The sequence below is a fragment of the Muscardinus avellanarius genome (genome assembly GCF_963383645.1).
Source record: "Muscardinus avellanarius genome assembly, chromosome: 18".
NCBI lineage: Eukaryota > Metazoa > Chordata > Mammalia > Rodentia > Gliridae > Muscardinus > Muscardinus avellanarius.
Genome location: NC_137804.1, coordinates 7535632 through 7560938, shown reverse-complemented (window position 1 = coordinate 7560938; position 25307 = coordinate 7535632). Strand labels below are relative to the sequence as shown.

At 59.5% G+C, this 25307-nt stretch overlaps 1 protein-coding gene across 1 annotated transcript; it reads left to right on the top strand.

Moving 5' to 3' along the window:
• Positions 1 to 95: 95 nt before the first annotated feature.
• Positions 96 to 24812, top strand: SLC6A20 (solute carrier family 6 member 20; the record flags this gene model as incomplete). The annotated part of the gene is made up of 11 exons (XM_080714918.1): positions 96 to 220; positions 9549 to 9685; positions 10468 to 10559; positions 11856 to 12083; positions 15445 to 15555; positions 16261 to 16502; positions 18254 to 18416; positions 20072 to 20276; positions 21220 to 21379; positions 24050 to 24215; positions 24663 to 24812. 11 exons carry the CDS (start codon positions 96 to 98, stop codon positions 24810 to 24812), a joined length of 1779 nt encoding a protein of 592 aa, XP_080571044.1.
• Between the last annotated feature and the right edge of the window lie 495 nt (positions 24813 to 25307).

Below are 25307 nucleotides of genomic sequence, written 5' to 3'. Positions count from 1 at the left end.
CGGGTCGCAGGCGTGTCCGCGGGCGGCACCGTGGCGCCCCGGGGAGCTCAGCGGCCACTTGTGCTGGCGGGCCAGCGGTGCGGCGGGAGCGCGGCATGGAGAAGGCGCGGCCGCAGTGGGGCCGCCCGCGGCAGTTCGTGTTTGCCTGCATCTCCTACGCCGTGGGCCTGGGCAACGTGTGGCGCTTCCCCTACCTGTGCCAGCTCTACGGCGGGGGTGAGTGCAGGCGCGGGCGATGCGGGGCGCCATGCCGGGTGCAGCATCCCGCCCAGCCGAGGCGCAGGGACCTCTATGGAGCTGGGTGGTCGGGAGCGCAGCCCAGGTCCGGAGTGAGAATGGAACCCGCTGGGTCAACAGAAACCGGGCTCGGCTCCTAGATCAGAAACTTAAGACCCAGCAGCAGGTGGAGGCTGGCGGTGAAGGATGTCCAGCTGTTTCCTTACATTTGTACAGAAGGATTAGCGGCTGGGGGCCGGTGGGCGGGAGCCACAGCGAGCCTGAGCGAGGGACTGGGAGGCTGCACCTGTGCGGCCAGAGAGCGCGTTTGAAGGCTCTCCTCGCCGGGCCAGGCGTTGGGTGCACGCTTGTGATCCCAGCATTCGGGAGGCTGAGTCCAGAGGACCGTGGTTTGAGAACAGCCTCGGCTGCTTACAGGTAGAACACCCCTGGGTTTCATCCCCGGGACTGAAGAGGGGAAAAAAGAAAAGGTTTTCCTCAGTTGCTTGGTTTCCAAGAATTCTGTCTAAAAGAAATAATCATGTTTCTGGCAGAAGGTAGAAAATGGAAGCGAGATGACCATCTTTTAATAAGATGCAAACACGGGGAGCGGCCCAAGCCCTCGACCCAGGAGCCTTGGTCAGTAACCCGAGCCGGAGCCGCCGGGCTCTTGGCCAATGGCGCGTCCACAAACGTTTATCTGTGTTTTCATATCATATAGTAAGTGGAGGCAGGGAGGCGGATCCGACCTCATAGCTAATGACATAAAAGTGTCCGCAATTATGTTAAAATAGTCCAGGGAAAGGAGGATGAAGAAACGTGTCCAGCTCGTAACAGGGCTCCTCTCGGTGGGGTGGCCCACCTCCACGCTTCTCCCCCTCTTTCTGTGTGTGTTCTATAATCACTTTGGTTTTTTCACCCATAAAAGACAGTGAATAAAGCCGGGCGCGGTGGCGCACACTTGTAATCCCAGTGCTTGGGAGGCTGAAACAGAAGAATGCACAGGTTCGAAGCCAGCCTCAGCTACTGAGTGAGGCTCTCAGCAACTTAGTGGGACCCTGTTTCCCAATTAAAAAAAATAAAATGGCCTGGGGTGTAGCTCAGAGGTAGAATGCCCCTGGGTTCAATCCCCCACACTCCGCACACACACAAAAGTATTTATTTTATTTATTTATTTTTTTGCCAGGTGTGGTGGTTCATGCCTGTAATCCTAGTACTTGGGAGGCTGAGATAGAAGGATTGCAGGTTTGAGGCCAGACCTTCAATTTAATCTTAGTACCATACAAAAAACTTTTTTTTTACAAACTGTGTGTGTATGTGTGTGTGCATGCATGTGTGTGTGTGTGTGCATGTGTGTGTATATGTGTGTGTATGTGTGTGCATGTGTGGTACTGAGGATAGAACCACGGAGCATTCTACCTCCACACTGCCCCCCAAGCCCTATTTTATTATTTTTTGTTTTGTTTTGTTTGGTTTGGTGGTACTGGGGTTCCTGGAAGCCCTTCTACCTCCGGGCTACACTCCCAGACCTTTTTTAACATTTTTTTGGAAACAGGGTCTCGTAAGCCAGCACGTGCAGCTGGCTTCGAACCTGCACGATCCTCCTGTCTCTGCCTCCCAAGCGCGGGGATGACAAGCGTGCGCCACCACGCCCGGCCTATTTTTTGTTTTGAAACAGGGTCTTGTTAGGCTGCTGAGAATCTAAGTTGCTGAGGCTGGACTTGAACCTGTGATCCTCCTGTCTCAGCCTCCCAAGTGCTGTGATTCCAGGCATGTGCCACCACGCCCGGCTTCAGTATTTACAAACTTTAACTCATGTAAGACCGAGACCTACATGCTGCCCCCCCCCATTAGCTCAGAAACACCTTCAGGAAAGCACGGTGCCCGCCGGGCCTGGGTTGTGCAGCCCTGTAATCTCATTACTTGGGAGGCTGAGTCAGGAGGATTGCAGGTTTTAGTCAGCCTCAGCAAATGGGGAGACCCTGTTTCAAAATAAAATTAAATAGGGCTGGAGGTATATCTCAGAGGTAGAATGTCCCTGGGCTCCATCTCTAGTTAAAAAACAAAACAAACAGCACAGCGCTTTTCCTCCAGTCCGATTCCTTTTCAACCAGGCGCCCCACACTTAGCAGCTGACTTGGGGGGCTTGGGCAGAGGAGGTTGTCACAGCGTGCTGGGTAGCACAGGTGCACGGTCCCCTCGTTCTGGGTACCGGGGGCCCAGGTGGGCCGGGTGGCCCCGCCGTCGCGGGTGGACTGGGCTGCGACTCCGGGCATTAGCGGGGAGGAGGCGGCCCTCTCCAGGGCCTCTGCAGCCCGCCCTCCTGAGCAGCTGTCCTGAGCTCCACCTCCCTGCCCCGCCTCTCCAGGACCGTCCTCTGCCCGCCCCGGCCTGGCTGCTCTGCTCCTCACCACCCTCCTCCGGGGCCGGTGAGCAGCGGGGCGAGGCCAGGAAGCACTGGGGGCTCGCCGGGTGCCCGCTGAGTGCCCTCCGGGTGCCAGCCGTGGGAAGCTGCCCTTGGAGGGCGGGCAAAGTCACTTATTAATGCGAGGTTTACTTTGCCCCAAACCCAGGCCGCTTCGGCCCGTCCTTTACCGCGGTGAGGGGGAAGCAGCCAACTCGGGAGACTCGGAGGGCATCCGTCCCCCTTTTCACACACGGAGCTCCAGCACCCCCAGGAACAAAGGGCTTGCTTAGGAGCCAGAGCCAGACCCCTCCCACAGCGCGGCTTAGGCCGGCCGGCGCACCGGGAATGTTAATTCTGGAGATTAGCTCCGTGCCAGGCCTCCGCGGCTCTGGCCAGGGAGAGCAGGCACGGGAGAGCGGCACAAAATCCTCCTTGAGAAGGAAGTCAGCAGGTCCGGCGACCGCGCCAAAGTCTGAGGCGGTGACCCGGTGGGAAGGAGCCGGACCGGGACGCCACACGCCGGCCCATGAGGACACACACGCACACGCTGCCCCACACGGACGTGTGCGCCGGAGGAACGGGGTGGGGAGCAGTCTGCCACAGAAGGAAAGACGGATGGATGTCGTCCTCTTGAATTTTCTCTGTACGAGCCAGGCGTGGTGGCACACGCCTCTGATCTTGGTACTTGGGAGGCTGAGACAGGAGGATCGCAGTTCATGGACAGCCAGTGAGGCCCTCTGCAACTCAGTGAGACCCTGTTGCAAAATAAAGAATAGAAAATAGGGTTGGAGGTGTCGCTCGGAGATAGAATGCCCCTGGGTTCCATCCCCAGTACTGCAAATAAATAAATAAATAAATAAATAAATAAATAAATAAATAATAAAAAGGATTGGGGATAGCCAGGTGTGAGGAGGCGGATCATAGGTTCACAGCCAGCCTCAGCTACTTAGTGAGACTCCGCAATGCAATTTAGTGAGGCTCTTTTTCCAAATAAAAGATAAAATAATAAAATGTCCCTAGGCTCAATCCCCAGTAACTAAAACACACACAGACAAAGAAATCCTCTGATGTTTGAACAATACCAGGGGGACCTCAAAGGCTGGATTCACTTTTGTTTTGTTTTGTTTATACTGGGGATTGAACCCAGTGGCATTCTACCTCTGAGCTACTTTTTATTTTTAATTTTGAAACAGGATCTTGCTAACTTGCTGAGGCTGGCCTCAAACCTGCAATTTTCCTGCCTTGGCCTCCCAGGTTCTAGTGTCATGGGAAACACAACAGCTTCTGTGAGTGCTTGGCTTTGATTTCAAAAAGAATTTAACTGTGCCGGTTAGAGATAAAGGCAGAGGTTTTAATTCAAGTAAAGATACAGGTTCGAGAACAGCGGGATCTTGTACAATCCCTCTTTATAGGGTACCCGGCACGGCTGGCCAAGGCTGCAAGGGGAGGGTGGCTGGCGGCTTCTTCTCTTTGAAGCTTCCAGGTTCACAAAGGTGGGAATTCCTTTTGGCCCAGGACTGTTAGGGTGTTGGGCTATTTTAACAAAAACTGTGACTTTTGTGAGGATATTCCTGGAGGCAATTGATGGATCAGCACTTTGATAAAGGTGCAGGCCCAGGTTTAATCACCTCAGGAATTTCCTGAGCAGGCCCATATCATTTAAAAGCATGGCCCACGCTTGTAATCCCAGCACTCCCACTGGGGAGGCTGAGACAGGAGGATCAAGGTTCGCAGACAGCCTCAGCTACTACCTAGTGAGGCTCTCTGCAACTCAGCAAGACCATTGCAAATTAAAGAATAAAAAAAAAAAGAAAGAAATGGGGCTGGGCGTGTAGCTCAGAGGTAGAATGCCCCTGGGCTCCATCCCCAGTACCAAAAAACAAACAAACGAATAAATAAATAAATAAATAAATAAATAAATAAATGTATGGGCCTGGCTTTTTAAGAACAACCAAGCTCTGTTAAACTGAAGATTTCAGATTTTAAAGCCATATCTTCCTTCCCTTCCCAATGCATCTTCTTTTGCCCTAAAATTTATTTCTTTTATCCTACCTCTTCCCTGGGACTACAGGTGTGCACCTCTACACGTGGCTTTATTTTTATTTTGAAACAGGGTCTCATTAAGCTGCCGAGGCTAGGCTCAAGCCCTGGATCCTCCCGTCTCAGCCTCCCAAGTACGGGATCACAGGTGCGTGCCGTATCCAGCAGTTCTTTCCTTTGTGCAACGCTGCAGCTCTAAGTGCACAGGCGGCTCTCTCTGAGCATGCCTGCGAAGCTTTCTTTTGTAGACCCAGGAGGGGGATGCCACATTTTCTCTTCTAAAAAACCTATGGTACTTTTCTACTGTCTCCAGGACTCCAGCTCTGCAGGCCGCTTTATTTTGATTAGTTCTTAGCATCCTGGATGCCTGAAATATGATGTAAATGTCCAGGACCCCGCATGGGCTCATGTCCCCCAGCCCACAGGCTGACGTCTGTGTGTGGCGTGCGTCCTCTTGAGCTTTGGCAGCCTGGGAGCCGGCGTCTGCACAGCCGTGGGACTCGTGCGTCCTGCAGTGCCCTGAGGGTCCCAGAGGTGGAGCAGGTGCCTGGCCGGCCTCACCTCTGCTCTCGGGACTCGCGTCTCTGCTCCTGCCTCGTGCTGGGCCTCCCACGCCCGGCCTCCCCTGGCCTAACGATCAGCGCCCCGGGTTTCCATCTGTGTTCAGTCTTTCCTTACTTGTTCTCTACCACTGCCGGGTGCTGTCCTGCAGCGCAGAGTCCCCTCCACTCCCCTCCGTCCCTCCTGGGCCCTGCGCCAGGGAGGCTCTGCTCCCCACAGCCTCCATTTCAAAGTGTCTTATCTTGGGTGCAAAGGTCTTCTCTGGCGGCTCCTCTGCACAGTTCCCTCTTATCTAACACTGGCACAAATGAGGTCAGAGGCTAAAGTAGTTTATGTGAAACTATTTTAAGCTCGGTTTTAGCACCACAGCGAACCTTACAGACTTCCCCTGATAACCTTTACAGAACTTTCATCCCACCAGAGCCTCCTGACCTGCCCAGCCAGGGAATCCCTACTGTAAAACCATGTACGGCCAGGCAGTCACTCCACAAACGCTCCCTGAGCCCTTCCTGCGTGCCAGGCCTGCTGTTAGGAGAGAGCGCTCAGCGGCGAGCCTGAAGCCCATGTCTGCCCTTGGGAGCTGGATGCGCAGTGTGGGTGGGGCAGGAGCCAGAGGGGCCCAGCTCGGCTGTGGGTGAGGAGCCGCTCCTGGAGGCCGCTGTCACCGCAGCCAGGGAGACCTGAAGCCCTCCTGGGCTCAGCCGCGCCCCGCCCAGCTGTCCGCCCAGTGCTCAGGGGTGGAGCGCTCGGTTCTGAAAACCGCGTGGAGACCCTGGAGGCGGAGCAGCCAGGACCAGCTGGCCAAGGGCTCACCGGTCAGCACGGGAGGGCACACGGGGGTGGTCGTGACCACAGGGCTCTGCCTGCGTCCGCCACCTGTCCGCCTGACGAGCCCCCGGGAAACAGCAGGACTTGCAAGCAAAGGTGCAAGGAGACAGGGCCCAGTGCGACCAGCACGGCGGCCATTGACTCGGGCAGGGTCACACTGTGGCAAACTCCTGGGCTAAAACTAGAGACGCGATGGTTCATGGACTCCTGTGTCTCCTGCGTGGTGCTTAGTATTTCCGTGGGGACACGGCTTCAGCAGAGGGAGCTGCAGCCAGCAGGGGGCAGATGACGGCTGGAGCCTCCGACACGGACACAGGCCACGCGGGTTTTTCTGCTGAAACCCCAGATGAGAGACTCCACAAAATAACAGCCGGGAGCCTCCAAAGCGCCGTGGTCATGACAGACTAAGAAAGTCAGGACAGGTTGCAGGGAGCGGGCGGGAGTGGATCTGGCCAGCCTGCCTGTCCGCCACGTGTACACACTGCTGGGACTCAGTGCTGGGAGCTGAATCCACGCGTGGCAGTGGTGGGCGGTGGGACCTTTAGAAGGTGATAAGGCCCTCGGACTCTGTCCTCAGGGACGCGTGTCGTTGTAGCGGGGCAGGGCTGATAGCGCTGCTCATTCTCGTCCTCCTGCCTGACACCCCAGGCGGCACCAAGCAGCCCTGGCCAGTGGGGTGGGTGCGCTGGCGCACCTCTGTCATCCAGCAAGGCGGAGGCTGAGCCATCGCAGGTTCCCCGCCAGCCCAGCAACTTAGCGAGACCCTGTCTTAAAATAAAAATAAAAGCCGGGAGTGAGCCGGGCGAGGTGGCACATGCTTGTAATTCCAGTGTTGGGAGGCTGAGACAGGAAGATTGGGGTTTGCAGCCAGCCTCAGCTATGTAGTGAGACCCTTTGCAACTCAGTGCGACCATTTTTCAAAATAAAGAATAAAAAACAGGGCTGGGGGTGTAGCTCCGAGGTAGAATGCCCCTGGGCTCCATTCCTGGTACCGCAAAAAAAAAAAAAAAAAAAAAAAAAAAAAAAAAAAAAAAAAGCCGAGGGTGATGGCGCACACCTGTATTCCCAGGAGCTGGGAGGCTGGAATAGGAGGATCAGAGGTTCGTGGCCAGCCTCAGCTACTTGGTGAGGCCGTCCACAACTTAGTGAGTCCCTGTTTCAAGATGAAGAATTAAAAAAAAGGGGGGGGCTGTGAGTATAGCTTAGAGGTAGAGTGCCCCTGGGTTCAATACCCAGTACTACAAAAACTAACTAAATAAAAAGGACTGAGGTGTAGCTCAGTGGCAGAGAGCTTGACTCACATGTGTGAGGCCGTGGGTTCGATCCCCAGTCCTGCAGAATAAGACAAGAAGTAAAGCAAGAGGCCCCCAGCAGTGTGCTGCTTGGTGAGCCCGTGAGTTTTACAGTCTTTGTTATCTTCGCTCTTTGTAAATGACCAGGCTCAGACTTTCTGGGATACAGAATAAATGGACCACTTCATCTGCTCCCCAGTGAGATATCTGTTCAACATCTTTGTGCCTTTGGAAACATCCTTTGTTTTCTTATGGAGTTTTTTGGTTTTTGTGTGTGTGTGGTACTGGAGATGGAACCCAGAGGCTTTCTACCTCCCAGCCCTATTTTATACTTTATTAGGAAACAAGGTCTCACTAAGTTGCTGAGAGCCTCACTAAGTAGCTGAGGCTGGCTTCGAACCTGTGCAATCCTCCTGTCTCAGCCTCCCAAGTGCTGGGACTACAAGTGTGCGCCACCACGCCCGGCCTCTTATTGAGTTTTGGGAATCTGTTATGTATACTCAAACCAAAGTTTGATCACATATGCGTTCTGCAAATATCTTCTCTTGGCCTGTAGTTGTTTGTCTGTCTGTCTCTGAGTGTCTGTCGCACCAGCCTGTCAGTGTTTCCTCACACACAGGGCTTTGCTGAGCTGTCTAAACTCCCTTCCGGAGTCACCAGGACCTTCCCCGTCTTGTTGGACAGAGAAGTCCGATCCATTTTCTTTCTTCCTTTTGGTGGTACTGGGGACTATAAACCTCTGCCGCCAGGCTGTACCCCAAGGCCTTTTTGTTTGGAAACAAAGTCTGGCTAAGTGGCTGGGGCTGTAAGTGGCCGGGGCTGTAAGTGGCCGAGGCTCTAAGGACCCGTGGCCCTGCCTCGGCCCCGCACACTGGGAGGCGTGCACCGTCGAGGTGCGCGCCGTCGAGGTGTGCGCCGTCACAGCTGGCCGTGTCCCTATTCCTTGCATAAAGCGTGAGCTGTGGCTGCGGCTCACTGCTCCGCACAGAGCTGTCCCTCGTTTAGCGTCATCTGTTGACACGGTGGCAGAGCGCACTCCCCACAGAGGCCTGCTAAAGGGTGGGGGAGAGGTCAGAATCACGGGAGGGCCCCCGTCCCCTGGGCCCACTGTGGCACGGAGCCGCGGGTTTCCACCTGACCAGGGCTGTGTGGGGCTCGGGCCTTGGGACAAGCCATCTGCAGGCACCTGGAGGAACCTGTCGCGGTGCCAGAACACGACTTTGCAAGGCGGGAAGGGCTCAGCCTGGGCAGGCTCGCAGCGGGCACCAGGAGGTGCGGACACCGCTGTCCCCTGGCACCACCTGCCGTCCCGGCCCTCGGCGATGTGGCTCCAGCCTCTGCGTGTCCCTGTCCCGGCCCTTCCACTTCAGGGGTCTGTGGCCCCAGGAATAACCAGCCAGAGGGCCGGACTGGTGCCCCAGGCCGGTTTAGGGTGAGCCGAGTCCACTACTGAGTGAGAGGGGTGCTCAGCAGCCGCCTAAGGACGCCCCGATCCCAAGGGGCCCAGGAGGGGGGGGCACCGGGAAGCAGTTTAAAACTATTGGGTGTTTACGTAAGAGCACAGATTTCCTCATCTACCCCAATGCCCGCCAGCCTTAATCCCCGCACCGGTAGCGCCGGGTTTCCTCTGGTGGAAGCCTGGACTTTTCTGGGGCCTCTGCCGAGGAGCTGAGGAGCCAGGGCTGGGGGGGGGCAGGGGCTCCTGAGTGGGGAGGTATGGCCGCCTGCCTCCTCGCCGGGGTCTGGCAGTGGGGCCGCAGTCCCACTCTCCCTCCCACGCCCGCGTCACCAAAGCACGGTCTGTGGTGGCCGCGTTCGTGGGTTTGAAGACCCCACAAATCACAGTTCTTTTCACTGAAATGGAACTTAGAGCCAGGGGCCTGTTTAAGCAGCAATACACAAAGGTGCTCTGTTTCAAAATAAAGAATAAAAAAGAGGGCTCGGGGTGTAGCTCGGAGGTAGAATGCCCCTGGATTCCATCCTCAGACCCTCAAAAAAAAAAAAAAAAAGGAAAAAGAATAAAGAATAGATGAATGGACGGTAGGAGGCGGCTGGTGGGAGGCGGGGCGGGGCGGGCATTCGCACAGGTGCGGCGGGCGGGCGGGCAAAGGGCAGGTGGCGGGGCGCGGAGGGCGTGGGCGCGTGGCTCTGGCAGGGGCGTGGCTGCCAGCCGACCGTGGCTCTGTGGCTCTGCCCGCAGGCAGCTTTCTCATCCCCTACGTCATCATGCTCGTGGTGGAGGGCATGCCACTTCTGTACCTGGAGCTGGCCGTGGGGCAGCGCATGCGGCAGGGCAGCATCGGCGCCTGGAGGACCATCAGCCCCTACCTGAGTGGCGTGGGTACGTGGCCCCTCCAGCCCTTCCCGCCCGGAGCCCCCTTCACCCCCAGGGCCGCACAGGGCTGGGTGGGACCCGCGGGCAAGCCCGGCCCAGGAGCTGATGCCTCGGCCACCTCTGGCCTCAGTGGAAATCTGTGAAGAGAGGGGACTGCAACTGGGCCCCGGCGGCGGCCACCCCCCATTAGCTGAGCAGCTACTACGCTCGGTGCAGCCGCAGGGTGTGCGTGCTGGAGCTTGTGAACGCTTGCACACCACCGGACACTGGGGCGCAGAGCGAGGTTCACGTGTGCAGCTGGGCGCTGCTTCCCACGGCCCTCTTCACCGCCCGGAACCGATGCACCCGGCTCTGCCTGTACACAGCCGTCCCCGGCTCTCCCGGACCCACGGTCCAGGCCACCACGGCCCCGCACCCAGGCACGCAGGTGGCGCGGCAGTGACACGGAGCCTCTCACGCAAGGGCTGAGCTCAGTCCACGCTGCCCCTCGCCAGCTGCGTGGTCTTGGGCAAGCCGGGTGCCGCCGCCGCCTCCATGGAATGGGGATAAGGCTGTGGCGAAGACCAAAGGCACAGGAAGTACTTAGCACAGCACTAGCAGTTAGATCACAAAAAAATACGCCATCAGCCTCGTGTCCCCAAAGATGAGAGGTCAGGGCGAGAAGCTTCACGGGGGCAGAGGCAGGCCGGTCAGCTCAGGGCCCACACAAGCCCGGCCAAGGCCGGTTTCCCCCCCCCAGAAGCGACCGCAGGGGCTTCCCGGGCCTCAGGCGGCCTCTGCTCCCGCAGGCGTGGCCAGCGTGGTGGTCTCCTTCTTCCTGTCTATGTACTACAACGTCATCAACGCCTGGGGCTTCTGGTACCTCTTCCACTCCTTCCAGGTGAGCGGCCGCCCCCCGGGGAGGGCGCCAGCCTTGGGGACCCAGCCCGAGCCCAGGGCCCTGCTCATCGCGCACGCGCGGCCCTGGGGAGCAGGTCCGCAGCCGTCCCTGGGTTCTCTCTGGAGCATGTGACCCCCGAGGATGCAGAACCCTCTCTTAGCGCGGAAGATAATTCGCGGCGAGGATCGATGGGGGCGACTGGGGACCCGGCAAGTCTGCCGTGGCCGTCCCCCCGGGTCCTCGCGTCCTTCCGACCTCTAGCCTCAGGCCGAGCCCCCTCTTCCCTGCAGGCCCTACACTCTCCCAGAGCACCATAGCCCCCCTTGGCACATCGGGGCTACCCTCCAAAACAGGCCTAGGAGGCACCTTTGACCATCCCCGGAGGACTCTCGCTGCAGGGAATGTGGACGGGGCTGGAGAGAGGGGCCAGTCCACATCGAGCGCTGGCCTTTGTGTCTCAGCCGGGGTCCCCCAAACTCATGCTCAGTTTCTGGAGCCCCCTGTTCCGCCCCCTCACCTTCCAGCGACCACCTGTGCCCTACAGAAAGAGGAAGGAGACGGGAGGACCAGGCCGGCACTGTCCCTCTGCTTCCGAGGCCCAGCAGCAAGGCAGGGTGGCCGTGGACCGCAGGCAGGGTCTCGCCGAACTGCTGAGGCAGGCTTTGAATCTGTGGTCTTCCTATCTTAGCCTCCCAAATACTGGGATTACAGGCCTGGGCCATCACACCTGGCTCCAATAAAAAAATTATGTGAGAGAGAGAGAAAGAAAGAAAAAAGCCAGGTATGGTGGCACATGCTTGTAACTCCAGCATTCGGGAGGCTGAGACAGGAGGATCGCGGTTCGCAGTCAGCCTCAGCTACTTAGTGAGGCCCTCTGCAACTCAGTGAGACCCAGTTTCAAAATAAAGACTAAAATAACAGGGCCGGAGGTGTCACTTGGAGGCAGAATGCCCCTGGATTCCATCTCCAGTACCACAGAGAGAGAGAGAGAGAGAGAGAGAGAGAGAGAGAGAGAGAGAGAGAGAAAGAAAGCGAAAGCAGGCCCCACACCCTATTGAGGGCACAGTGACCTGCTGAGCTCACACTAAAGCCCACCTCTTAAAGGCCACGGCGCCCCCCAGTGTCCCGGGCTCCCAGCCTTTGCATCTGGACCTCAGGGACATGCACTGCGCCCACCTTCCGGTGTGCTGCCTGGCCCTGGCTGGCCCCCACCTTCAGGGACCACTGTCCTCCTGAGCCTTCTGCCAGCCTCGGGGCGCTCTCACCTCCCCGTGTGACCTTTGCTTGATCCCAAAGGACCCCCTGCCCTGGTCCGAGTGCCCACTGAACGGGAACCGCTCCGGCTACGACGAGGAGTGTGAGCGGGCCTCGTCCACGCAGTACTTCTGGTACCGGAAGACGCTCAACATCTCGCCGTCCATCCAGGAGAGCGGGGCGGTGCAGTGGGAGCCGGCGCTGTGCCTCATCCTGGCCTGGCTCATGGTGTACCTGTGCATCCTGCGGGGCACCGCCTCCACCGGCAAGGTGGGCCCGGGCACGGAGGGCGCAACGCGGGCGGGCGAGCTGCCGGGGCAGAGGGTGCACACACAGCTGGCACCAACCGCCCGCTAGGGGCTGGTAGAGATGGCCAGAGGCGAAGTTAGAGCCCTGAATCCCAATGCGGGCCCCTTAAAAAGCGAGCATCAGCTGGGTGGGGGCGCATGCGTGTCATCCCAGCATCTGGGAGGCCGAGACAGGAGGATCGTGGTTCGCGGACAGCCCCGCTACTTAGTAAGGCCTCCACAACTTAGTGAGATCCTGTTTCAAAATAAAGAACAAAAAATAGGGCCGGGGTGTAGCTCGGAGGTCGAATGCCCCTGGGTTCCATGTCCAGTACCACAGGAAAGAAAAAAAGCACCTCTGCACCAGCTGTCCTCATGGGACCACTATGCATTGTGGGTTTGCGTGTGCCTGGCACACCCAGCCCTGGCATTACCCAGAGAAGTTGATACACCTGGTGCCAGGTACCAGTGCTCTGCAGAGTGGCCCGAGCACGGGCGACCTATAGGCGGTTCCAGCGTGCAGCGGGACCCTGTGTCTCCGCGGCTCGGGGAGCTCTGGGGGCTGCTCTTCACCAGCCTCTGTCCAGCTGCAGCCCCAGCTGTGCGCCCACAGGCTGACACGCGTGCTCTGAGCACGTGCGTGGCTGTCTCAGACCCTGGCGGCCCGCCTCCTACATGGCCACCGCGTGGATCCACGTGGCCGGGCGGCCCCTGCCGCTCACAGGGGTGAAGTGACCGCAGAGGGTGCGCTGGGGAGGGCCGGGCCGGGCGGAGCCCAGCTTCACCCCGGATGGACGCACACACCGTGGCTTTGTTGGGTGAGTCCTCAGCTCAGGGACTCAGGATCACCAGGGTCTCGGCTAATGTGGTAGGGAAGAATTTTAGCACACACCAGTCAGACGTGGACAGAGGGTTATTTGGGGGAAGGGAAGAAATAGACATTTAAGAGGGGATGTCTGCCACCTCAGGCTGAGGAAGGCTTCTTGGGGAGCGCAGGGCTCTCTTCTTAGGGGGCCTTCCATGAGGGGGGACCTGGAGGAGGTGTGTGAGCGTCCAGAAGTCCTGGAGCAGTTTATGGTGGTCCTGGAGGTCTGGTCGGCCTCAGGGTGGACGAGCTCAGTCCAGGAGTCCCGAGGCAGGTCCTGGTGGTCTGGTGACCTTCGGGCCCTCAGGCTAGTTGGGGTCTTCATTATCTAATTGACAGATGAGCTGGAGAGTGTCCTAAATTATCGTTTTCTCAAAACATCGTACCTGTCCCGTAACCAGTGCACAGGGCAATTCTAGCTTCTTCCAGTTAACCTAAGGAGCTGCAGACTGCCCAGGAATTTGGGAGAGTCAGGCCTGAACGGAATTGGTTTGGGAGCAAAGGCCAAGCACTTGAGCTCTGGGCTCTTGAGTTGTCCTTTCCTGTCCCTTCCTGTCTGCCCTCTGCCTGCTGGTTTCTGTCCCACGTGAGTCTGGTGGCCACCCCCAGGGCCTCTGCTCTGGTGAGCCAGTCACCCCAGTCCCAGCCGGGTGGTGAGAGCAGAACCTTAGCTGCCCTCCAGCCCCTCTGTGTTCTCCAGGCAGCAAGTCCCAAGTGGTCCTGTAGTATCCAGGCACAGCATGGACACCCCAAGCTCAGCCCCATGGACATTTCACCTTGGTCCCAAGTTGGGTGTTGGTGTCTGCTCAGCGTGAAGCACCCATGGGACCGGTGGGCCCAGCGCCTTCCCGGGTAGCTCAGACCCAGGGGCCACCACCCGTCCCACCGTGGAGCTGGAGGGCGTCCGCGACACCCACGGGCATAGCTGTAGACCGGAGACTTCATGAGGCCGTCCCTGGCTGGTCACTTTTGTTTTTGTGGCACTGGGGATTTGAACCCAGGGGCTTTCTACCTCTGAACTACACTCCCAGCCCTATTTTATTTTTATTTTGCAACAGAGTCTCACTCAGTTGCTGAGAATCCCACTCTTCGCTGCGGCTGTCCTGGAACCCACGATCCTCCTGTCTCCGCCTCCCACATGCTGGGGCTCCAGGGGTGTGCCACCGCACCCTGCTGGTCCGGGTCACTCTACTTGTGTGTAACGAGGCCACCTGGGGTCTTGATGACACGGACATCCCCGCCTGTCTCCTCTGCCCCGGCCCATCCTCAGAAGTGCCCAGCAGCCTGGGCATAGGTCCTGTTCAAAACCATGCCCTCCTCCCGGCCTCGTCCCCTCCCCTGCGGGGCTTGCCGGGTGGACAGAGTGGTTTCTCCCAGGTTAGTGGTGCCCACAGTCCCGCTGACTGATGGGAATGAGCCACGGGGACTCCAGTCTCCCCGGGACACTGGCTCCCTGCAGGAGGAGGGACCGCAGGGCCCACCGTGCCCCCCAGAGGCCCGTGTCAAGGATGATAGGGCGGGTCCTCCCTGTGTCCCCGGAGCCCTGCAGATCACAGTGGCCACCTGGCATGGTGCACCCTCATCACTCAAGGGCCGCGGTCAGGGACACACCCCATTCCGCCTGCTGCCCCTGGGCGGGGTGACAGCACCACGCTGGGGTCCTGGCCGTTCATGGGCCACCTCAGAAGAGGGGCGCTGACGGACTCGGGTCCATGGACAAGTGCGTCTCCCGGGACGATGCAAACTGCAGGGGAGCCCGGGCGCAAAACAACCTTCCAGATGCTTCTCTGCTTTACATACAAGGCTCTGGGACACCAAGGGAGTGATCTGCAGAAAGAATCCCAGCCCCGGGTGGGCAGGCGTGCCCTCGAAGGTGTGTGTGTGTGTGTGTGTGTGTGTGTGTGTGTGTGTGTGTAGTACTGGGGATGGAACCCAGGGGCATTCGACCTCTGAGCTATACCCCCAGCCCTTTTTATTTTTTGTTAGGAAACAAGGGTCTCACTAAATTGCTGAGGCTGGCCTCAAACCTGTGCTCCTCCTGTCTCAGACTCCCAAGTACCGGGATCACAGGCGTGCGCCACCACCCCTGGCTAACGTAGACCTTATAAATGATTGGGTTTCTGGCTTTGCGTAGCCCACTAGGAAGCTCTGAGGCAGACGAGGCTTGGAAACTGAACGCGCGCCTGCGCACACACGCTGCTGGCTGCCGCTCCCTCTGGCCGCATGACGGCCTCGCACCTCGCACTCTGAGAGTGCCTGCGTGTGTCCGTGGGCTGCCTCCAGTCCTGTCTGCAGTGTGGCTGCTGGGGGCCAGACCCAGTGCCTGTCGCCTGTCTTCCACTCAGATCGCCTGGTGGTCCTGGAAAGACACCTCCACTGGCCACACCGACCTGTCCAGCGCGAAAGTCAACCCCACTTCCAGCTGTTAGCAGCTGGAGGGGAGGGCGCAGGCGCTGACTGTGCCCTCTGGCGCCCCTAGGTGGTGTACTTCACTGCGCTGCTGCCCTACTGCGTGCTCATCATCTACCTGATCAGGGGCCTCACGCTCCACGGAGCTACCAACGGCTTGGTGTACATGTTCACTCCCAAGGTACCGACGCCGGAAGCTGGCTGCCCTGGGCGGCCGGGGAGGGCAGAGGCTGCCCAGCCCTTTTCCCAGGAGGGCCCCTCCGACCTCCCTGCCCTCAGCTGGCTGCCGCCCCAGCCTCCCTTCCTCTCACCAGAAGCCCACACGGCTGCTGCCCAGAGCTGGCACCGTGGGCACTGTTCCCGCACCGCCCTTACCCTCTCACACGCCTCCACAGGGCCTCCCCCAGCCGGCTCGGCTCGCCGTGGGCCCCGCCTCGCTCTCACCCCAGAGCCCGTGCCCATGGAGTGAGGGGCCTTCGGAGCAGGGCAGGTTCCTCACGCAGCAGATCTAGTGGTTGGAAATGAATTGACTTTACCATCCCCAAAAGTGGCCCTTGTTCCGAACGCCCCGGGAGCCAGTGTTGGGTGCGGTCTAGACCTGGCGCCACAGCCAAGCCAGGCCGCCTGCACCCCTGAGTGTCCAGAACACGCGGCACCTCTGCACCTCCTGTTATCTCTCCTGGACAGCCAGCGAGGCGCCGCAAGGAGAGGGCGTGGGATGCCGGGTGTCCGTGGATCCGCGGGGCGGGTTGGCCGGGCTCTGTGCCAGAGGCGTGGGATGCCGGGTGTCCGTGGATCCGCGGGGCGGGCTGGCCGGGCTCTATGCCGGAGGCTTCCCGCCCGGCCCTGTGCTGCAAGGCTGAGTCTGGCGGCCGGGGCCTTTCAGATGGACCAGCTGGCCAACCCCAAGACCTGGATCAACGCGGCCACGCAGATCTTCTTCTCGCTGGGCCTGGGCTTCGGCAGCCTGATTGCCTTCGCCAGCTACAACGAGCCCTCCAACGACTGCCAAAAGCACGCCATCATCGTGTCCCTCATCAACAGCTGCACCTCCATCTTTGCCAGCGTCGTGACCTTCTCCATCTACGGCTTCAAGGCCACCTTCAACTACGAAAACTGCCTAAGCAAGTAAGCCCGGGCCTCTGCGCTGGAGGAGGCCGCGCAGGCCGGCGGGGCGCCGGTGCGGGAGGCCTCGACCGGCCCCATGGGGTCTGCAACCACAGCACCAGGAGCCCACGGGCCTGGGCGAGTCAAGGCCGGCCACGCGGGGGCGGCCCTCGAGTCACCAGCGCCCGCCGGCGTGGTGGCACCCACCTGTGCTCCCTGCACTGGGCAGGCGGGAGGGTCGCTTGAGCCCAGGAGGTCAGACGAGACCCCATCCCCAAAATAGTGAAATGAAAGTCAACTTAAAAGTTAAGACATTTAGCCCGGCATAGTGGTGCATGCTTGTAATCCCAGAATTTGGGAGGCTGAGGCAGCAGGATCCCAGTGCAACCCAGTGAGACCCTGTTTCAAAATAAGGAATAAAAATTAGGGCTGGGAGTGTAGCTCAGAAGTAGAATGTCCCTGGGTTCCAATCCCAGTACTGAAAAAAATATTAGGCTGGGGGTGTCACTCAGAGGTAGAATGCTCCTGGGTTCCATCCCCAGTACTGAAAAAAAAAAAGTTTAAAAATGTAAGCTGTGTATGGTGATGGGCTGTAATTGCAGTACTTGGGAGGCTGAGACAGGAGGATGGCAGGTTTGAGACCAGCCTTGGCAATTTAGCAAGACTCTTAGCAACCTAGCAAGACCCTGTTTCAAGACAAAAAATAAAAAGGGCTGGGGGCAGCTCAGAGGTAGAATGCTCCTGGGTTCAATCCCCAGTACCAAGAAAATATATTTTTAATGAAAAATATTTTAAAAATTAAAGCAACCAAGACCTTTCTGGCCAAGCCATGAGGTAGCAGACTTTCCCATCTGTAGCCCTAGACCCAGGAAAACAGGAACTCCACCAGTTAGGTGAGGTGTCCAACGCGGGGACCCACAGCTGGAGCAGCTGCGTCCACCCTGAAGCTTGAGTTCATCTAAGTTAATTTACACTGAAATAATTCAACCTGCACGGCAGTATCAGTTTAAATTGGAGCAATTCTAAATTGACTTTTTTTGTGTGGTACTAGAGGTTGAACCCAGGGCATTCTACCTCTGAGCTACACCCCCAGCCCTGTTTTAATTTTTATTTTGAAACAGAGTCTCACTTGGTTGCTGAGGCCAGCCTCAAACCATGATGCTCCTGTCTCGGCCTCCCAGGTACTGGGATTATAGGTATGCGCACTGTGCCCAGATCTAAGTGGCTTTTGGTCGGCTGCTCAGTGGCACGAGGCAGGCGTGCCCGTCACCAGCCATGCTAGCGACAGCAGGTTGCAGTCCCTGTGCCGCAGGCCCGCCGGCGCAGGCAGCCCCGGCAGACAGCAGCCCCGGTGTAGAACAGCCTTCCTGCTGGCTTGGTTCTGGGTGGCATCGCCGTTCACACCTCAAGCTTCTTCAAGGCCGCTCAAGACCACCCTGTCCTTTATTTTTTTATTTTTTTTTTGTGGTACTGGGGTTCCTGGAAGCCCTTCTACCTCCGGGCTACACTCCCAAACCTATTTTATATTTCTGAAACAGGGTCTCTTACGCCAGCGCGGCTGGCTTCGAACCTGCACGATCCTCCTGTCTCCGCCTCCCAAGCGCGGGGATTACAAGCGTGCGCCACCACACCCGGCCACCCTGTCCTTTAAAAGGGCCCCGGTGCACAGGTTCCTTTCCTGAGCTGACCAGGATGGCAGAGGCTGGCGGGAGGGCAGCGCCCGGAGCGCGGCCTTCCTGGTCAGTGGGGTCAAGCTGTGGTCTGCTCTGCAGGGTGATTCTGCTGCTGACCAATTCTTTTGACCTTGAAGATGGCTTTTTGACAGCCAGCAACCTGGCCCAGGTGAAGGACTACCTAGCGTCCACCTACCCGAGCAAATACAGCGAGGTGCTCCCACACATCAGCAACTGCAGCTTGGAGTCGGAGCTAGACACGGTACGGGGCCGGGGACGCAGGGGTTCCATCCCACGTACACACGTGTGTGTGCATGCATGTACGCACAAGCATACCCGTAGATTGGGCCCTACACACAGTGTTTGTACTTGCCTGCATGCCTGATGTTTTATTTGGTTCACCATTCCTTCTGTCTTGGAGGAGATCTCCTTAAAATACCTTCCTTTAGGGCAGGTTTCAAGAATGGAAATTTTTGTTAGGTTTTGCTTATATAAATTTCCATATTTGGCCCTCCGATTTTTTGTGCGTGTCATACTGGAAATTGAACCCAGAAGCATTCTACCCCTCACAGCCCTATTTTATTTTAAAAACAGGGTCTCACTCAGTTGCTGAGGCTGGCTGTGAACCTGCTATCCTCCCGTCACGGCCTCCCAAGTATCGGGCTTTACAGGTGTGCACCTCGCCCGGCTGGCCCCCATTTTTTTTTTTTTTGGTGGTACTGGGGTTCCTGGAAGCCCTTCCACCTCCGGGCTACACTCCCAGACCTATTTTTACATTTTTATTTGGAAACAGGGTCTCCTAAGCCAGCGGGCGCGGCTGGCTTCGAACCTGTGCGATCCTCCTGTCTCTGCCTCCCAAGCGCGGGGATGACAAGCGTGCGCCACCACGCCCGGCTGGCCCCCACTTTTTTAGAAGATATTTATCCCCAGGGCAGAAGGGTCCAGGTCAGCAGATATTTTCTTTCTACACCCCAGCCCTATTTACTTTTATTTTAAGTCAGGGTCTAAGTGGCTGAGGGCCTCGCCAAGTAGCCGAGGCTGGCTGTGATCCTGCGCCCCTCCTGTCACGGCCTCCCAAGAACTGGGCTCACAGGTGTGGGCGCCACGCCCAGCCCTCCTACCATCCCCATCATCACTGTCTCTGCCTCTGCTTCCTTTCTCTTTTAGAACTTCAGTTACACCCGTGCTAATCCTCCTCCTCGAATACAGGCCTCCTGTGTCTTTTATTTTCTCATCTTTTTTTGCTTTGTTTATAATTGTTAAAATTATAACCCATCAGTTGTACAGGCATTAATGGGCTCGACCCTAGAATCAGGCAGTGGCCTAGACAAACAGGTCCAGAAGGCTGTGTCCAGTTGGGCATGGCAGCACATGCCTATAATCCCAGTACTTGGGAGGCTGAGACAGGAGGAATGCAAGTTCGAGACCAGCCTCAGCAATTTAGTGAGACTCACAGCTGCCTATGAAGACCCTGTTTCAAAATAAAATATAAAATAGGACTGCAGGTGTAGCTTAGAGGCAGAATGCCCCTGGGTTCCATGCCCAGCACACACGCGTGCACACACATACACATACACACACGTGTCCCTTGTCCTCCAGCGGGTTTGTGAATCCCTGATTGTGAGCTTGTGGCTTAGTCCCTGGGTCAGCTGTGGGTGGAGATGGGAGCTCCCGCCCTACACGGGGTTTGCTTTTGATTCTCCCGAGGACCCAGAGCGTGCCGCACCTCCCAGGCGCTGCCCCTTGCTGGGACCTCAGGTCCGCCTGGAAGCAGGAGTCGGCACCTGGGCCCGTGTGCACACACAAGCTGCGGCTCCGAGCACGGCTCCCTGCTAGCTCAGATCCCAGCTTGCTTAGGAGCGCGTGTGTTCAGGAGACTCGTCCCTGGGCGCGCACCCACTCTCTCTCCACGCGCAGGCTGTGCAGGGCACGGGCCTGGCCTTCATCGTCTACACAGAGGCCATCAAGAACATGGAGGTGTCGCAGCTGTGGTCTGTGCTGTACTTCCTCATGCTGCTCATGCTGGGCATGGGGAGCATGCTGGGCAACACGGCGGCCATCCTCACGCCGCTCACCGACAGCAAGGTCGTCTCCAGGCGCCTGCCCAAGGAGGCCATCTCAGGTCAGCAGGAGCCAGGGCCGGCCGGGCTCCATCTGCCTGGGTGCTCGCAACGTGGCCTCGGCCTTGCGATTCACCCCGCGCCATCCTCCCGGCCTCCTGGGAGGGGAGCGGGCGCGGCCCAGTGGTGCCGAGCTCCACCTAAGCACACGCCACCCAGGCCGGGCCCTTTCCCGCACCCACAGGGCTCCCTGACTTCTTCCCGGGCAGCAAGCACCCCATGGTCACCCCAGTTCTGACTTCTACGGTGCTAGTCCTGCGCTGTCCTGAAGTGGCTCCCGCCTGGTACCTACGCTCACATGTGGCTGTGGGACCCGCTGCCCGGCTCTGCCGGACAGCGCTCCCCCGCTCCCTGCGCACCCTCCTGCCGCTCCCCCAAGCCCCATGGTTGGGTCCTCCAGCAACCCAGCCTCCCAGCCAGCGTTGTAGTGCGCATAGCCCCAGGCCTGCGTGGGCCCCTTCTCCCGGCCTGTCCCCCCAGGAGGCAATGGGGCCCAGCGGCCAGCAGCGTCAGGGGGCCGCTGAAGGAGGCTGAGGCCAAACAAACCCAGGTTCTGAGGCTGTGGTGGCTGCATCCAATCCTGACTCTGGTGCTGTGTGCTGCGGGCAAGTTGCTTGACATCTGAGCCTTGCCTTGGAGGGGCAGGCCAATGCTTTGCAGGCAGTCGGAACTGCGTGAACCTTACCTTCTCCCCATCCCGACCACTCCGGGTGGTCTGAGGCCTCTAGGAGCCGGAAGGGCCCACCCACATTCCAGCCTCTCCCTGAGCTCTGGGGCAGGTGGGGTGAGCGGCACCCCTGACATCCGCTGAGGCGAGGTTCCCAAAGGAGCCTTCTCTCTGCTCTGTGTCCCCCAGCAGGGCAGCAGGGCGGCGGGGCGGCTCCTCGCCATGTGGGTGGGAGCCGGCAGGTCGCACGGCCGCGGGTGAGCAGCTCTCCTCCGCAGGGCTGGTGTGCCTGGCCAACTGTGCCATCGGCATGCTGTTCACCATGGAGGCGGGCAACTACTGGTTTGACATCTTCAACGACTATGCGGCCACGCTGTCCCTGCTGCTCATTGTCCTGGTGGAGATCGTCGCTGTGTGCTACGTTTACGGGCTGAGGAGGTGAGCAGCCGTGTCTGGGCAGGCCACCTCGCGCAGACCTTGCTCCTTTTCCGTCTGGCTCTGGCTGCTTGAACAAGCGGCTGCTCTCTCTCCTGCATCTCTGCCTGGTAGGATAGGAAGTTGCCCTGTTGGCCCCGCAGGACGCTCACAGCTCGGCGGGCAGCGAGATGTGCCTTTCACAGGAGATGCCCCAACCGTGTCTGTTTCTCAAGGGCCTTGACCAGAGTCCAGCTGAACTTAGGCCTGAGAAAACCTGGCAAGTTCAGAAGGTGGTCGGGCGCTTGCATGTGCGGCTGGGGCCAGAACCGCTGCCCTGGAGCAGCTGTCAACCCGGGCTGTGAGCGCAGTGGGAGCTGCGCCTCCCGCACCAGAGGTGCTGGTTAAGGAGGCGACTGGGTGTGGTGGCACAGGCTTGCAATCCCTGCTACTTGAGATGGAGGCTGGAGGTTTGCAAATTTGAGGCCAGCCTGGGCAACTCAGGGAGACCCTGTCTCAAAAAGAGAACAAGGGCTGGGGGTGTAGCTCAGTGGTAGAGGTCCTCTGGATTCAATTCTCCAGTTCCACAAAATAATGATACTACTACTAATACTAATAGGAAGAATTCTCAGCCCAGCACGGTAGTGCGTGCCTGTAATCCAACACCTGGGAGGCTGGGACAGGAGGATTGCAGGTTTGAGGCCTGCCTCAGGAATTTAGCAAGGCCCTATCTCAAAAGGGTAAAGGCTGGGGGTGTAGCTCAGTGGCGGAGTGCCCCGAGGTTCGACCACCCAATATGTAGGAATAGTTAGCAGGTTCTCAGGTAGCTTGGGAACACACTGAGAACAGGGGCTCCGGCAGCTGGCTCCTCCCCGGTGGCCCTTAGAGCAGCAGCCAGGGGCAGGTGGCCGGCCAGACCTCAGGACTCGGCCACCCAGCCCTGCCGAAGCGGGCCAGGAAGCCGCCATGTTCTGGGGACACAGCTGCCTCGACGTGTGGATGGACCGTGGAAGTCCCTCCGCCCCGGCCCTTTCTGGGCTGGTGAGGAAGACCAGATTCGCCCTCCCGCAGGCTGGTGGTGCCGCAAGAAAGTTCCCTACTGTCCCCAGAGGGCCAGGGATCCTGCATGTGGAAGGACTTCCCCGGTCGACTAGTTTGGGGACGGAAGGGGAAGTCAGGTGGCTGTTTCCTGGAGGGCTCCGGAGCCCTGGAGGTGCCTGCGAGTCTTGGCGGGCTGTGACCTCCAGCTTCAGCGCTCCTGAAACCCCCTTGGCCACCGCCCTCCCGCACTAACACGTTGAGGATTCTAGCATTAGGGTGGCCAATTCTCCCAGTTTCCCCAGCATTCTGGATTTCCTGGGACAGGGGCCTTTTCAGTAATACGACCAGGTAAGTCCCCTGTATCATGGGCTAACTTGGCCACCCAGGAAAAGCCAGTCTAGGGAAAAGGAGACTGGTCCCCTAAGAGGTGTGCAGGCCAGGGTGGTGGCACACGTCTATAATCCCTGTACTTGGGAGGCTGAGACAGGAGGCTCACAGGTTGAGGCCAGCCTCAGCAAGTAGTGAGGCTCTTATGTACCTAGCAAGACCTGCTTCAAAACACAAACGGGGCTGGGAGTGGGGCTCAGAGGTAGGATGCTCCTTGGTTTAATGCCTAATAAAAAGGCGGCTCAAAGCAGAGGGAGGAGGCCGGGGAGAGGAGGGAGCCTCAGGCCCCCTGGAGGTCGCTGGGAGGAGGAGCCTGGGGTTTCGAGGACTCTGTAGAGGGTAGGAGAGGTCCTGCGCTGGTGGGGGCGCGGCCCCACCCAGTGGCCCTCAGGCGGCGCTGTCCTGCCTCCCCCGGAACCTGCTCCTCGTTCTCTGCCCAGAGTGGGTGGGATGCGAGGAGAGGGCGCCCCAGGCCTCTGCCTGTGCCACGTGTGCGTCCAGGGGGTCAGCGCCGTGGGCTCTGCAGCACGCTGTGGCCCGCAGGGAGGCTGCCCAGGGAGGCTGTAGCTCGCAGGGAGGCTGCCCAGGGAGGCGGTGGCCCGCAGGGAGGCTGCCCAGGGAGGCTGTGGCCCGCAGGGAGGCTGCCCAGGGAGGCTGCCGGCCCGCAGGGAGGCTGCCCAGGGAGGCTGCCGGCCCGCGGGGAGGCTGCCCAGGGAGGCTGCCGGCCCGCGGGGAGGCTGCCCAGGGAGGCTGCCCAGGGAAGCTGCCCAGGCGAGGCTGCCGCTCGCAGGGAGGCTGCCCAGGGAGGCTGTGGCCCGCAGGGAGGCTGTGGCCCGCGGGCTCCGCCCTGTGGAATGCCGCTTTCCTAGTGCTGAAGGACTTAATCCTGTGGGTACTGCAGTAGCATACGATCGGCCTGTCCAATCCTGGCTAAACGAACACTGCTGTGCTGGCGCTAAGTTCAGGCAGAGGCTGCATGTGGCCGGGAGGTGGCGGGAGCCCTGGGCAGCTGCTGGGCACCCACTCCCCCGGGGCCGGCTGAGAGCGGCAGGCACAAAGCGACCACTCTGGGGGTTGCTGGTGGGGCGTGGGGGCAGAGCCAGCCTGCAGTGCACCGGGAGGCCAGCCCCAGGGGTCTCCTGGTGGAGGGCGCTTGTGACTCCTCAGCCCCTCTCCCGACCCCTCCCCGCCCTCCCCAAGAGGGGACTGGAGGGGCCCAGAACCCAGCGGCCGGCCTTAAGCTCTTCCTCCCCTCGGCCCACGCAGATTTGAGAGCGAGCTCAAGGCCATGACGGGCCGCGGCCTCAACTGGTACTGGAAGGCCATGTGGGCCTGCGTGAGCCCGCTGCTCATCGTCGGACTCCTCATCTTCTACCTGAGTGACTACATCCTCACGGGAACCCTGCAGTACCAAGCCTGGGACGCCAGCCAGGTACCACGCCTCTGTGGGGCGGGGCTATGGCTGCCCAGAGCTCAGCACGCCCGCTGTCCCTGGTCCCGGCCCCTCCAGACCCGGCTTCTGGTCCTGACACCGAGGGGCCACTGCGTGGTGTGGGTCATTGGTCACACGTGGAAACCCCGCCCAGGGTGTTTTACAAACGCCCAGTGCTGGACAGCAAGGCCACAGGGCCGAGGCAGGGTGTCCCCTCCAGAGCCGCCAGAGCCCTTCCCACTGCCCCGCAGCGGCTGCCCGGGCTGCGCCCTCCTCAGGATGGAAGTTCTACCACCCAGGAAGTTCTAGTCTGGGCTGAGGGTGCATGGCTGCAGTGGGCACGCTCGTGCGTGCCCAGGGAGGAGGGCATGAGGCCAGCTGGGCCTGGTGGTGCTCTCTGCCAGGGGCCAGGGAAGGTACCTTCCGCTCACGCTGTCCCCCCTCCAGGGCCAGCTGGTGACCAAGGACTACCCCGCATACGCGCTGGCCGTCATCGGGCTGCTGGTGGCCGCCTCCACCATGTGCATCCCCCTGGGGGCCCTGGGGACGCTCATCATGCGCAGGGCTAAGGCGGGAAGCGCGGCCCCCGTGGCCTGAGGGGACGCGGTCAGCGCTCGCCCGCCGCAGCTGCTCCCAGGGCCCCCTCCGCCTGCACCTGCGGAGGACTAGAAAGCAGAGGAAGACCCCTGGAGAAAGCAGGCCCCAGACCACCTCGCCCTGCGCGGAGGTCCCGGCCCGCAGGGTGGAGGCCAGGCTCAACGGCCTCCTCCCCTGCACGAAGTCCTGAAGTAAGCACACTGCGGACTCACATCTGGAGGGATCTGGCTTTTTACTGGGAACCCCAAGATAGCAGAGGACATCTCGTTCCCTTCGGCTGGACGCGCCTGCCACCGTGTGTTCCCGAACACCTTGGTCATGGCGAATGTCACCTGTGTTCCCTGTCCCCTCCTCTACGCCGTGGGGACTGACCTGACTGGCATTTAAAACCCTTTCTCTAAGGTCTCACAGTGGCCAGGGCTATGGCCTGAGACCCCAGGGTACCGAGCAGGGAGCGGAGGCCCCAGCCATGGTGCCTCGCTGCCCTGGAAGAGA